The sequence below is a fragment of the Oncorhynchus gorbuscha genome, linkage group LG22, assembly GCF_021184085.1.
Source record: "Oncorhynchus gorbuscha isolate QuinsamMale2020 ecotype Even-year linkage group LG22, OgorEven_v1.0, whole genome shotgun sequence".
In the NCBI taxonomy this organism is placed as follows: Eukaryota; Metazoa; Chordata; class Actinopteri; order Salmoniformes; family Salmonidae; genus Oncorhynchus; species Oncorhynchus gorbuscha.
Window position 1 is genome coordinate 23,456,230 of NC_060194.1, and position 14,190 is coordinate 23,470,419.

The following is a 14,190-nucleotide window of genomic DNA, read 5'->3' on the forward strand; positions in this document are numbered from 1 at the left end:
GATCGTGGACTTCAGGAAACAGCAGAGGGAGCACCCCCCTATCCACATAGACGGGACAGTAGTGGAGAGGGTAGAAAGTTTTAAGTTCCTCGGCATACACATCACCGACAAACTGAATTGGTCCACCCACACAGACAGCGTGGTGAAGAAGGCGCAGCAGCGCCTCAGGAATTTGGCTTGTCACCAAAAGCACTCACAAACTTTTACATATGCACAATCGAGAGCATCCTGTCGGGCTGTATCACCGCCTGGTATGGCAGCTGCTCGGCCCACAACCTTAAGGCTCTCCAGAGGGTAGTGAGGTCTGCACAACGCATCACCGGGGGCAAACTACTGGCCTTCCAGGACACCTACACCACCCGATGTCACAGGAAGGCCATAAAGATCATCAAGGACAACAACCACCCAAGCCACTGCCTGTTCACCCCGCTATCATCCAGAAGGCGAGGTCAGTACAGGTGCATCAAAGCTTGGACCGAGAGACTGAAAAACAGCTTCTATCTCAAGGCCATCAGACTGTTAAACAGCCACCACTAACATTGAGTGGCTGCTGCCATACATGTAAAAAATGTATCACTAGCCACTTTAAACAATTCCACTTAATATGATGTTTACATACCCTACATTACTCATCTCATATGTATATACTGTACTCGATACCATTCACTGCATCTTGCCTATGCCGTTCTGTACCATCACTCATTCATATATCTTTATGTACATATTCTTCATCCCTTTACACTTGTGTGTATAAGGTAGCTGTTGTGAAATTGCTAGGTTAGATTACTCGTTGGTTTTTACTGCATTGTCAGAACTAGAAGCACAAGCAGGTCGCTACACTCGCATTAACATCTGCGAGCCATGTGTATGTGACAAATAACATTTGATTTGAAATAGGTCAGGTCTTGAAAATGTGTAAAATGTGCGTAAAAGAGGCCCATATAGACGACTTGGGTTTCCCTCGCCGTACTCTCTTTCATTCAGTTTCTTCTTCACATCAGCAAAGAACGACTCTGCATTGTCTGCTTCATATGAGGCTTTAGTTTAGGAAGGTCATAAAAACATCATACTAAGACAACCTATTTCAAAACAACAGAATAGCATGTTTTACGTTTTATTGATCTGGGCTTAGTAGCCGAGGCTATGTGGCTGCACCATCAACTTGTTAATTTAGCAGACATCACTCGCGTATATTCAGTCAACACATATATTTAAAGATTATAATGGAATATAACAGAACATTTTTGTTTCTCTTAGGATAAAAACCTTACCGTGTAACAACAGTTATAGTAAGTAATGAACTACAGTCCAGTTACAGCTTCTTCTGACAGAATAGAAACAAAAAAAAGAGGTGTCTTATTCCGAAAGTCCACACGGGATAGAGGAAGAGCAATTCTTACACTATTGTTTTAAATTCAATCAGCTTCTTCTTCCTCATTCAGTTCATTCAAATTAAACCGTGATATCAGGTATACAATTATCTGTTTCTATCACCTGTTCATCAATTCATGTCATTCATTCAGTATTGTGAGAGACACATTAACGCCTCAGTACTAACGCTTTAGACTGAACCCAAAGGCATAACCAGCATTCTAAACTCTCCCTTGCTGTGACACAATGTCCTGCACTATATCACAATCTACCTCAATGCACTGTGCCAAAAACTCAAAACGTTTAGTTGAGGAACCACTGTATATGTACTAAAATGTAACAGCTTATGAATCGGCAACATGATTAATGCGTAAATTGTCAACTACATCATAGATATCAGTTTGAGTATTACTTAAGAAAAATAGCATAAAGGTAGTATGATCAGATACTGCAAAAGTGACATTTAAGTCAATGGATTCTGCCCCTTAATTACTGCACATGTCACAGTAAATCTTGGGATGATGAAGCACATTTAGAAAATGATGAAGGACAAATGATGATGAATGATGTAAAATGAAGGAGAAAATGTATGATTTTTGGATAATGGATTCCTACTGTTGCTCTCCTCACACAATCAGCAAGTACGTGTAACCTACCCTATCACTTTTAGAAAGCCATTAAAGCTTAACTAAAGAGTAACTTCACAACATCACATCTTACCTTTAATTACTAGACAACCTGAAGAGTAAACTTGAGAAACTTGGAGGCAAATAGATACATAACCTAATCTGTGAGAAGACACTGTATATAAAATTGTGGACAGCACCAATGGCACTACCTTTACTTTACTTTTCCTGAGGAAGTCACATGAATCTTTCAGTGAAGTAGCTACTGTAAGTAAATGGGAATCAGAGGACAATGCAATGGAAAAAATAACTGAACTATTGTCATTCATGCTCTTTCATTGGTAAGGAAATGTTCCTGGTATTTGTATAGTAGACATGAAGGACAGATTCAGTGAATGAGAGATAGAAATATGTAATAAATGCTGGATTACTTTGTCATTCTTTGCTCGGCTTGATTTTGATTCCAGACAAGGAATTCAGGGTCGTACCTATCAGGAGACAGGCAGAAAGGAAAAAAAAAATGTAGGTGGGTGTCTCGCACAAAGGAGCTTGACAAGAATAAAATAATACTCATTTGAATGTCTTTCTATCTCAACAATTTTCCTATTACACACTTACACTGGATTCAGAACATGCACTAGATGATTTGATTGTGGTGGATGGGGATCTTTTAAAGAGGGGGTCTTACAAAACCAAGAAATCAGCTAGGTCAATTATGGATTGTTCAGTCATCAGAACCATTATCATGGTTTGTGGAGAGACACATTCCAGTGATCTTGTCATTGTTTTTCTTAAATATGAATAGATGTATTTAGGACTATGCTTTCCTATAATTTAGGACTCTGCTAAATAGTGACAAATTATATCACGCAAACAACCATTGGACATTAGGAAAGTTTTAACTTACAGCTACATAGCCAAACATAACAACCTTAATTGTGGTTGAGTATTTATTTTATAGAGTATTGTTTTGGTCGTTGACTTTGAACATGATTCATTAAAACATTTCATTAATCTCTTTCTAGAATTCAACTGATTTGCTACTCACAATACAGGCCTAGTGTTTCCACAATTAATTGCAATTAAGATCAATTGAATACCTGCTTTGGTGAAACCCGCCCTTTAACAATAATGAATATGAAGTAACCAAAAAAATAGGGAGTCATTTCTAATTTGGGGATTACTGTAATTGATTGACTGTGCATGTTGTGAAGTTGGTTGCAGACAGCAAATCAATGCATCACAAGTCAATCCACTGAAAGCGTGTACAAATGCCAAACGTAATGCCAGAGCTACAGCAGATACAGTGCAATGTGGAAAAGGAAAGAAAGATAGAGACATAGTACAGGGGATGGTGAATGAAGAAAACAGAATGGGATAAATCAAAAGTAATGAACTTGAGTATTGAGTATTGCAAACATACAGTTGAAGTCGGAGGTTTACATACACCGTAGCCAAATACATTTAAACTCAGTTTTTCATAATTCCTGACATTTAATCCTAGTACAAATTCCCTGTCTTAGGTCAGTAAGGATCACCACTTTATTTTATGAATGTGAAATGTCAGAATAATAGTAGAGAATGACTTATTTCAGATTTAATTTCTTTCATCACATTCCCAGTGGGTCAGAAGTTTACACTCAATTAGTATTTGGTAGCATTGCCTTTAAATTGTTTAACTTGGGTCAAACGTTTTGGGTAGCTTTCCACAAGCTTCCCACAATAAGTTGGGTGAATTTTGACCCATTCCTCCTGACAGCTGGAGTAACTGAGTCAGGTTTGTAGGCCTCCTTGCTTGCACACGCTTTTTAAGTTCTGCCGAAAAAAAATTCTATAGGATTGAGGTCAGGGCTTTGTGATGGCCACTCCAATACCTTGACGTTGTTGTCCTTAAGCCATTTTGCCACAACTTTGGAAGTATGCTTGGGGTCATTGTCCATTTGGAAGACCCATTTGTGACCAAGCTTTAACTTCCTGACTGATATCTTGAGATGTTGCTTCAATATATCCACGTAATTCTCCATCCTCATGATGCCATCTATTTGTGAAGTGCACCAGTCCCTCCTGCAGCAAAGCACCCCCACAACATGATGCTGCCACCCCCGTGCTTCACGGTTGGGATGGTGTTCTTCGGCTTGTAAGCCTCTTCCTTTTCCCTCCAAACATAACGATGATCATTATGGCAAACAGTTCTATTTTTGATTCATCAGACCAGAAGACATTTCTAAAAAAACTATGATATTTGTCCCCATGTGCAGTTGCAAACCGTAGTCTGGCTTTTTTATGGCGCTTTTGGAGCAGTGGCTTCTTCCTTGCTGTGCGGCCTTTCAGGTTATGTTGATATATGACTCGTTTTACTGTGGATATTGTCACGACTTCCACCAAAGGTAGTTCCTCTCCCTGTTCGGGCGGCGACGCCGACTACTAGTCATCACCGATACCTATTTCCTTTTTTGTTTGTTTTGTCTTTGGTTATTTTCACACCTGGTTTCATTTGCCTTAATTTCTGTGTGTATATTTACACTGTTGCCTGCCTAGGTTTGTGTGGAATTATTATTTTCTTCTGATGTAGCTCGATGAGGTTATGCCCTATTTCTTGTTTTCACGGATTTAATGAGAGTGTGTTATTGTCGGAGCTTTGTTTGTTCCTCTGTGCGTTTGTACGGGTTCTCTGTTGTCGAGGGCATTTTACTTTTTTGATTGTGCCATACCTGTGTTGGTGGACTTGCCAATTAAAAAGTACGCTTGTCAGACATCTCTGCTCTCCTGCGCCTGACTCTTTCACCTACCTCCTAACGCAACATTATCACAGAATCCCGCATCACTTCGATGGAGTCAGCAGGAGCGGACGCGCTCCCAATATCTATGGAGGAGCACGTTCAACACCACATGGCAGTGTTACACCAGCTGCGATGGATCAGGTGATGGCGACGATGGATCAGGTGATGGCGACGATGGAAAGATGGGAGAGAGGTGGCCTTCCCACACCTCCATCAGCCACAACACAACCAGTACCACAACCCTCTCCTTCATTGCCTGGGTCCAGTGGTATTCGATACGCACTCCTGAGGGAGTACGATGGAACGGCGGCCGGGTGCCAGGGATTCTTACTCAAAATGGAGTTATACCTGGCAACCGTTCACCCAACTCCTTCGCGAGGTGAAATCGTGACGCCCCCGTCTCCTGCCTCTCAGGCAAAGCCCTAGAGTGGGCCAACGCGGTATGGAACGATCCTGACTCGGCGAGGCACCACTACCCAGAGTTCCCCCGCTACTTTCGTGTTCGACCACCCACCTGAGGGCCGAGCGGCGGGTGAACAGCTGTTCCATCTAAGGCAGGAGAAGAGGGGCGCTCAGGATTTCGCCATAGAGTTCCGGATCTTGGCCGCTGGCGCGGGATGGAACGACAGGACCCTGATCGATCACTATAGCTGCAGTTTGCACGAGAACGTCCGTAGGGAGCTAGCCTGTAGAGACACCTCCCTCTCCTTAGACCAGCTGATAGACATGTCCATTCGGTTGGACAACTTGCTGGCGACCCGCGGGCGTCCGGTTCGGGACCTGTCAGTTTCATCCCCCAGCCCCTCCACTCCAACGCCCATGGAGCTAGGAGGTGCTGCAGTGAGGGCGACCAGAGGAGGGGGCCTTTCCCGTACCAGCTGTGGTCGTAGAGGGCACACTGCTGACCGGTGCTGGAGGGGTCCTACAGGGAGTGTGTTATTGTCAGAGCTTTGTTTGTTCCTCTGTGCGTTTGTACGGGTTCTCTGTTGTCGAGGGCGTTTTACTTTTTTGATTGTGCGATACCTGTGTTGCCAATTAAAAAGTACGCTTCTCAGACATCTCTGCTCTCCTGCTCCTGACTCTTTCACCTACCTCCTAATGCAATATTATCACAGATATAGATACTTTTGTACCTGTTTCCTCCAGCATCTTCACAAGGTCCTTTGCTGTTGTTCTGGGATTGATTTGCATTTTTCGCACCAAAGTACGTTCATCTCTAGGAGACATAACGTGTCTCCTTCATGAGCGGTATGACGGCTGTGTGGTCCCATGGTGTTTATACTTGCGTACTATTGCTTGTTTAGATGAACGTGGTAACTTCAGGCGTTTGGAAATTGCTCCCAAGGATGAACCAGACTTATGGAGGTCAAATACATTTTTTCTGAGGTCTTGGCTGATTTCTTTTGATTTTCACATGATGTCAAGCCAAGAGGCACTGAGTTTGAAGGTAGGCCTTGAAAAACATCCACAGGTACACCTCCAATTGACTCAAATTATGTCATGGCTTTAGAAGCTTGTGATAGGCTAATTGACATCATTTGAGTCAAAAGGAGGTGTACCTGTGGATGTATTTCAAGGCCTACCTTCAAACTTTTTCTGAAATTTTATGGAATTTTTCAAAGCTGTTTAAAGGCACAATCAATTCAGTGTATGTAAACTTCTGACCCACTGGAATTGTGATAATAAGTGAATAATAAGTCAATAATAAGTCAAATAATCTGTTTGTAAACAATTGTTGGAAAAATTACTTGTGTCATGCACAAAGTAGATGTCCCAACTGACTTGCCAAAACTATAGTTTGTTAACAACAAATGTGTGGAGTGGTTGAAAAACTAGTTTTAATGACTCCAACCTAAGTGTATGTAAACTTCCGACTTCAACTGTAGATAGTCCTGTTTTCTCTGATCTTTCATTAGTATGTATTCCTAGTGATTAAACATGTTGTTGTTTACAGTATTGTTTTTTAAATATTTGCTCTAAAGGAATAAACTCCTTGATCAGACCCACACAAAAGCAACTATGATAGTACAGCAATACAACCATAAAGCTTATGACTCAAGGCCACTCCCAGTCAAACACTTTATGACACACACACACACACACACACACACACGCACACGCACGCACGCACGCACGCACACACACACACACACACACACACACACACACACACACACACACACACACACACACACACACACACACACACACACACACACACACACACACACACACACACACACACACACACACACACACACACACACGCGCGCACACACGCGCGCACACACACACACATACACACACACAAACAGACAGCCCAGATAGACAAACCCACACACACACACAAGTAAAAGTTTAAACAATACAAGGTGAAGGAAGGTGAGGTTTAACAAGCTTCATGTGCCCTCCAGAAAACAGTGGCTGTGTCATTCAAGGCGTAGTGGTACCAACAGGCCAAACAGAGGAGCGACTGGTAGGCAGTGATGTGGATGTGTGCTTCATATTCAATGGTCTGACTGAAGGAGAGGTGAGGTGTTATAAATAACAGCGCTAAAGTGACACTCACCTGGGATCCTTCTGGATGCTGTCGACAGAAGGTGAGCGGGCCAGTGCGGCCTCCGGGGGCAGCACGGGGCCAGACTTGCTGTAGGGCAACTCGGTGGTCGGGCAGAACTGGAGGGTGCGGTACGGATTGGCGTAGTCCGAGCCAGTGGCAAAGCTGCTTCTCTGGTAGGGCAAAGTGCCTGAGGCGTTCTGGCTGCCTGTACGCTGCAAGGGGATGGAGTCAACACCAGGGGAAGATGGGGCTACGGCAGGAGGGAAGTAGGGACAGAGCAGAAAGTTCAGGACCTCTTCACAAAACTGGTTTACTGGGTCTAGGCAGAGGAATGAGCGAGCACACAGTGAGAAGAGAAACAGAACAACCAAACACCAGAGAAATAAGAGGAGGGGAAGAAGAGGGTGAAAGCAAAATCAAAAGAAAGACAGAAAGGATCATTCATTTAATTAATGTTTCAATACTTCCCTTGGCAGCCTCTGCCAAGAACTATATGGAAACAATACACAGAAAAACATACCGTGTCACAAAAGATTCCGGTACATTTCAATACATTTCATAACTTTCAGTACATTTATCATGTATGAATTATGACGAATGCACTAAATGTCACTTTGTCAAATTACAGTTAGATAAACACAATTGACAAATGGCCAGAAGAAGAAGAAGTAGGCATTCTGTAGATGAATGATTATTTACTCCAATAGAACACAACAGATGTAACTCTCTCAGAACACTGAAAAGACCTTAGACAGTCAGTTTATTGTGAAATGTATTTCTTTACTAACTTTGTGTTTTCATAATCTACCATGAGGAGCATTGAACATGATCTTAAACACAGAACACCTTAATTTCCACACAGTATTGTGTTGGTTAAAATGAATTTCAGAAGAATTCATGGAAGACAGCGGTGAATGGCTAACGATTTCATGTCAAACAAAGTCCAATGGAGGCTCCTGAAAAGTCATTTTTCTGTCTGAAAAGACTGCTTTTCAGGAAAAATGAATGGCAGGTATTAGGTTAGAATCACTGTGAGGCCAACATAATATAGTGAAAAGTCTATGTTATTCTGAATATATACATATACAATTTGTTGATTTGAGCAAAGCCATGGAATGAGACACGATTCTTTCACTCATTGCCATTTATCTTTGAGGTATGTATCACTGTAGGGCTGCAGACTACTGTGCTGCATTCCCTGGTCAGGGCAGAGCTGCTGCTGCTACTGCTAATCGTGATCATGTGGAAGGCCTCTATACATCCCTAGGCAGCCCTGCCTGCCTGTCAGTTTAACACAGAGTGAGAGGTAAATAGAGTTACCGTGTAGCAGCTTTTACACTGCACCCGCCTCCCTGGCAGCCATGACCTAGGCTCCACACATGAAACTCCCACCTGGGCAGTTCTCAGTTGTACTATGGTCTGATAAACATTTTACACGGAGTGTACAAAACATTAAGAAGCTAATATTGAGTTTCACCCCCTTTTGCCCTCAGAAGAGCCTCAATTCTTTACAGACTTTAATGTCCCCGTGGGGAAATGTTGTTGCAGTGTCATGTACACATTTAAAGTGGCATTTAAATAACAAAACAAATTGCAAATACAACTTTCATAACAGTTACATGCCAAACTTCATTTGCCACATGCGCCGAATACAACAAGTGTAAACATTACAATTAAATGCTTCCTTACAAGCCCTTAACCAACAGTGCAGTTTAAGAAGAAGAAAATATTTAGCAAGTAGACTAAAATAAAAAGTAATAATAAAAAGTAACACAATAAAAATAACAATAACAAGGCTATATACAGGGGGGCACCGGTACCAAGTCAGTGTGCAGGTATACAGGCTAGTTGAGGTAATCTGTACATGTAGGTGGGGACGAAGTGACTATGCATAGGTAGCAAACAAACAGCGAGTAGCAGCAATGTACAAGAGGGGGGAGGGTATTAATGTAAATTGTCCAGTGGCGATTTTTATGAATTGTTCAGCAGTCTAATGGCTTGGCGGTAGAAGATGTTGAGGTGCCTTTTGGCCCCAGACTTGGTGCTCTGGTACCGCTTGCTGTGCGGTAGCAGAGAAGACGGTCTATAACTTGGGTGACTGGAGTCTTTAACAATTTTATGGGTTTTCCTCTTACATCGCCTGGATGGCAGAAAGCTTGGCCCCAGTGATGTACTGGGCCGTTCGCACTACCCTTTGTAGTGCCTTATGGTCAGATGCTGAGCAGTTGCCATACCAGGCGGTGATGCAACCGGTCAGGATGCTCTCGATGGTGCAGCTGTAGAACCTTTTTAAGATCTGAGGACCCATGCCAAATCTTTTCAGTCTCCTGAGGGGGAATAGGTTTTGTCGTGCCCTCTTCACGACTGTCTTGGTATGTTTGAACCATGATAGGTATTACGGACTCAGTCAGGGAGAGGTTGAAAATGTCAGTGAAGACACTTGACAGTTCGTCCACGCATGCTTTGATTACATGTCCTGGTAATACGTCTGGCCCAGCGGCTTTGTGAATGTTGACCTGTTTAAAGGTTTTGTTCACTTCGGCTACAGAGAGCGTTACCACACAGTCATTCAGAACAGCTGGTGCTCTCATGCTTGCTTCAGTGTTGCTTGCCTCGAAGCGAGCATAAAATGAATTTAGCTCGTCTGGTAGGCTCGCGTCACTGGGCAGCTCGCGTCTGGGTTTCCCTTTGTAGTCCGTAATAGTTTTCAAGCCCTGCCACATCCAACGAGCGTCAGAGCCGGTGTAGTAGGATTCAATCTTAAATCTGTATTGATGCTTTTGTTTGATGGTTCGTCTGTGGGCAAAGTGGGATTTCTTATAAGTGTCCGGATTAGTCTCCCGCTCCTTGAAAGCGGCAGCTCTAGCCTTTAGCTACATGCGGATGTTGCTTGTAATCCATGGCTTCTGGTTGGGATATGTACGTACAGTCACTGTGGGGACGACATCATCGATGCACTTATTGATGAAGTTGATGACTGTGGTCAGATTTGCCAAATGAAGGGCCTGGGAGTGCTTTGTATGCATCTTTGTGTGTGGAGTAAAGGTGGTCAAGGATAATTTTTTCCCTGGTTGCACATATGACATGCTGGTAAAAATTTGGTAAAACTGATTTAAGTTTGCCTACATTAAAGTCCCTGGCTACAAGGAGCGCCGCTTCTGGGTGAGCATTTTCTTCTTTGCTTATGGCCTTATAGAGTTGGTTGAGAGCGGTCTTAGTGCCAGCTTCACTTTGTGATGGTAAATAGACGGGTACGGATAATACAGATGAGTACTCTCTTGGTAGGTAGTGTGGTCGACAACTTATCATAAGGTACTCTACCTCAGGCGAGCAATAACTCGAGACTTCTTTAATATTTGACATCGCGCACCAGCTGTTATTGACAAAAAGACACACACCCAACCCCTCGTCTAACCAGAGGTAGCGTCTCTGTTCTGCCGGTGCATTGAAAATCCCGCCAGCTCAAAATGGTCCATTTCTTAGTTCAACCACGTCTTGTTGAAACATTGTTACAGTTTTTAATGTCCCTTTGGTAGGATAATCTTAATAATAGAATTGAAGTCGGAAGTTCACATACATACTGTATTATTGAGTGGCAGACATCCAGGGATTTATTTAGGATGGCTCAGTGAGAGAATCAGATCCAAGATGGTAGTGTCTCGACCAACTGATTTAGATAGAGTTGAAGTCTTAGCCAAATACATTTAAACTCAGTTTTTCACAATTCCTGACATTGAATCCTAATAAAAATTCCCTGTTTTAGGTCAGTTAGGATCACCACTATTTGAAGAATGTGAAATGTCAGAATAATAGTAGAGAGAATGATTTATGTCAGATTGTATTTCTTTCAGCACATTCCCAGTGGGTCAGAAGATTACAAACACTCCATTGGTATTTGGTAGCATTGCCTTTAAATTGTTTAACTTGGGTCAAATGTTTCAGGTAGCCTCCCACAAGCTTCCCTTTTTGTCCCATTCCTCCTGACAAAGCTGGTGTAACTGAGTCAGGTTTGTAGGCCTCCTTGCTCACATACGCTTTTTCAGTTCTGCCCACAAATATTCTATAGGATTGAGGTCAGGGCTTTGTGATGGCCACTCCAACACCTTGACTTTGTTGTCCTTAAGCCATTTTGACACAACTTTGGAAATATGCTTTGGGTCATTGTTCATTTGGAAGACTAATTTGCGACCAAGTTTTAAACTTTCTGACTGATGTCTTGAGATGTTGCTTCAATATATCCACATAATTTCCATCCTCATGATGCCATCTATTTTGTGAAGTACACCAGTCCCTCCTGCAGCAAAGCACCCCCACAACATGATGCTGCCACCCCCATGCTTCACAGTTGGGATGGTGTTCTTCGGCTTGCAGGCCTCCCCCTTTTTCCTCCAAACGATGGTCATTATGGCAAACAGTTCTATTTTTTTTCATCAGACCAGAGGACATTTTTCCAAAAAGTTTGATATTTGTCCCCATGTGCAGTTGCAAACCGTAGTCTGGTTTTCTATGGCGCATTTGGAGCAGTGGCTTCTTCCTTGCTGAGCGGCCTTTCAAGTTATGTTGATATAGGACTCAAATTACTTGTGGATATAGATATTTTTGTACCTGTTTCCTCCAGCATCTTCACAAGGTCCTTTGCTGTTGTTCTGGGATTGATTTGCACTCAGAACGCGTCTCCTTACTGAGCATTATTACGGCTGCGTGGTCCCATGGTGTTTATACTTGAGTACTATTATTTGTACAGATGAACGTGGTACCTTCAGGCATTTGGAAATTTCTTCTAAGGATGAATCAGACTCGTGGAGGTCTACAATTTATTTTCTGAGGTCTTGGCTGATTTCTTTTGATTTCCCCATGATGTCAAGCAAAGAGGCACTGTGTTTGAAGATTGGCTTGAAATACATTCACAGGTATACCTCCAATTGACTCAAATGATGTCAATTAGCTTATCAGAAGCTTCTAAAGCCATGACATCATAATCTGGAATTTTCCAAGATGTTTAAAGGCAGAGTCAACTTAGTGTATGTAAACTTCTGACCCACTGGAATTGTGATACAGTGAATTATAGATCAAATAATTTGTCTGTAAACAATTGTTGGAAAAATTACTTGTGTCATGCACAAAGTCCTAACAGACTTGCCAAAACTATAGTTTGTTAACAAGAAATGTGTGGAGTGGTTGAAAAATGAGTTTTAATTAATGACTCCAACCTAAGTGTTTTTAAATGTAAATAAATAAGTGCAAATAAATTTCACGTTAGCAAGGAGAATGGAAGGCATTGGGAGCTTACTCGCTCGCCTCAGGCTTCTCAGAAGGATCCCCGATCTGCGTCCCCTTTTCTGCCGTCTTTTCTTCACGCAAAAGGCGTGGATCTGGGCCTGTTCCAGTGAAAGCAGGATTTCCTTCTCGTCGGACTCGTTAAAAGGAAAACATTTCCAGAAGTTATTTTCGGTCATAAGAGACGGTAGCAGCAACAGATATTTGTATTCCTCTACAATCTCTATGTTCTGACCTCTGATAGATGTTGCAGAGGTAGGTGCTGTATGCTTCCTGAAGTCTATGCACATCTATTTGGTCTTATTGGTATTGAGGACCAAGTGTGATTCGTCACACCACTCTACAAAGTCATTTAGGACAGGGCCATGGTGTTCCTCGTCATCATGCAACAGGCTGATCAAGGCAGTGTCTTCAGCGAACTTAACTTTCCCATCATCTGTCAGGACGGGAACTAGTACAACTATTAGTGTACAAGATGTACAGGCTCACCTGTTTGTCGGGACATGGACTACAAGGTGACGAAAGCGTTCCACAGGGATGCGGGTACATGTTGAATTCATTGCTTCCCACAGTTGTGTCAAGTTGGCTGGATGTCCTTTGGGTGGTGGACTATTCTTGATACACACAGAAAACTGTTAAGCGTGAAAAAACAAACAGTTTTGTAGTTCTTCACAACTCAAACAGGTGCACCTGGCCCATTATACCATAATCCATACCGCGTTCAAAGGCACTTACATCTTTTGTCTTGCCCATTCCTCTTCAAAATCACACACATGCACAATCCATGTCTCAATTGTCTCAAAGCTTGAGAGCTCAGTAACTTTCAACGCGGCACCATCATAGGATGTCACCTTTCCAACAAGTCAATGCGTCAAATTTCTGCCCTGCTTGACCTGCACCGGTCAACTGTAAGTGCTGTTATTGTGGAGTGGAAACATCTCGGTATGCATCGGTGGTATGCAACACAAAATTGTCTGTCCTCGGTTGCAGCACTCACTACTGAGTTCCAAACTGCCTCTGGAAGAAAAGTCAGCACAATAACTGTTCGTCAGGAGCTTCATGATATGGGTTTCCATGGCCGAGCAGCACTACAGCATACAATGACATTCTAGACGATTCACTTTGGGGAAGGCCCTTTCCTGTTTCAGCATGACAATGCCCCCATGCACAAAGCAAGGTCCATACAGAAATGGTTTGTCGAGATTGGTGTGGAAGATCCGATTGGGATGAATTGGAACGCTGACTGTGACCCAGGCCTAATCGTCCAACATCAGTGCCCGACCTCACTAATGCTTGTCACCCCAGCATTGTTCTAACATCTAGTGGAAAGCTTTCCCAGAAGAGTGGAGGCTGTTATAGCAGCAAAGGAGGGACCAACTACATATTTTGGAATGACCACACACTTTTGATCATGTAGTGTATATTCCCGTCACAAAATAATTGACACACTGTTTTGCAATGAAGGTCTACAGTAGCCTCAACGGCACTCTGTAGGGTAGCAACACTGTGTAATTGGAGGACAGCTAGTTTCCGTCCTCCTCTCGATACATTGACTTCAATACAAAACCTAGGAGGC

The 14,190-nt window shown here is 42.8% G+C and overlaps 1 protein-coding gene across 7 annotated transcripts in view; it reads right to left on the reverse strand.

Annotated features, from left to right (window-relative positions):
* Positions 1–14,190, reverse strand: part of LOC124009838 (catenin delta-2-like) — a 161,235-nt gene that overhangs the window by 56,189 nt on the left and 90,856 nt on the right. For 4 of the 7 annotated variants that reach the window (XM_046322027.1, XM_046322026.1, XM_046322028.1 and 1 more), the window contains 2 exons: positions 7,347–7,656; positions 2,429–2,485 (listed from right to left, as the gene is read on the reverse strand). In XM_046322027.1, coding sequence (XP_046177983.1) covers positions 2,429–2,485; positions 7,347–7,656 — 367 coding nt within the window. The remainder of the gene's footprint in view (positions 1–2,428; positions 2,486–7,346; positions 7,657–14,190) is intronic. The other 3 variants (XM_046322029.1, XM_046322031.1, XM_046322030.1) reach the window with 2 other exon arrangements.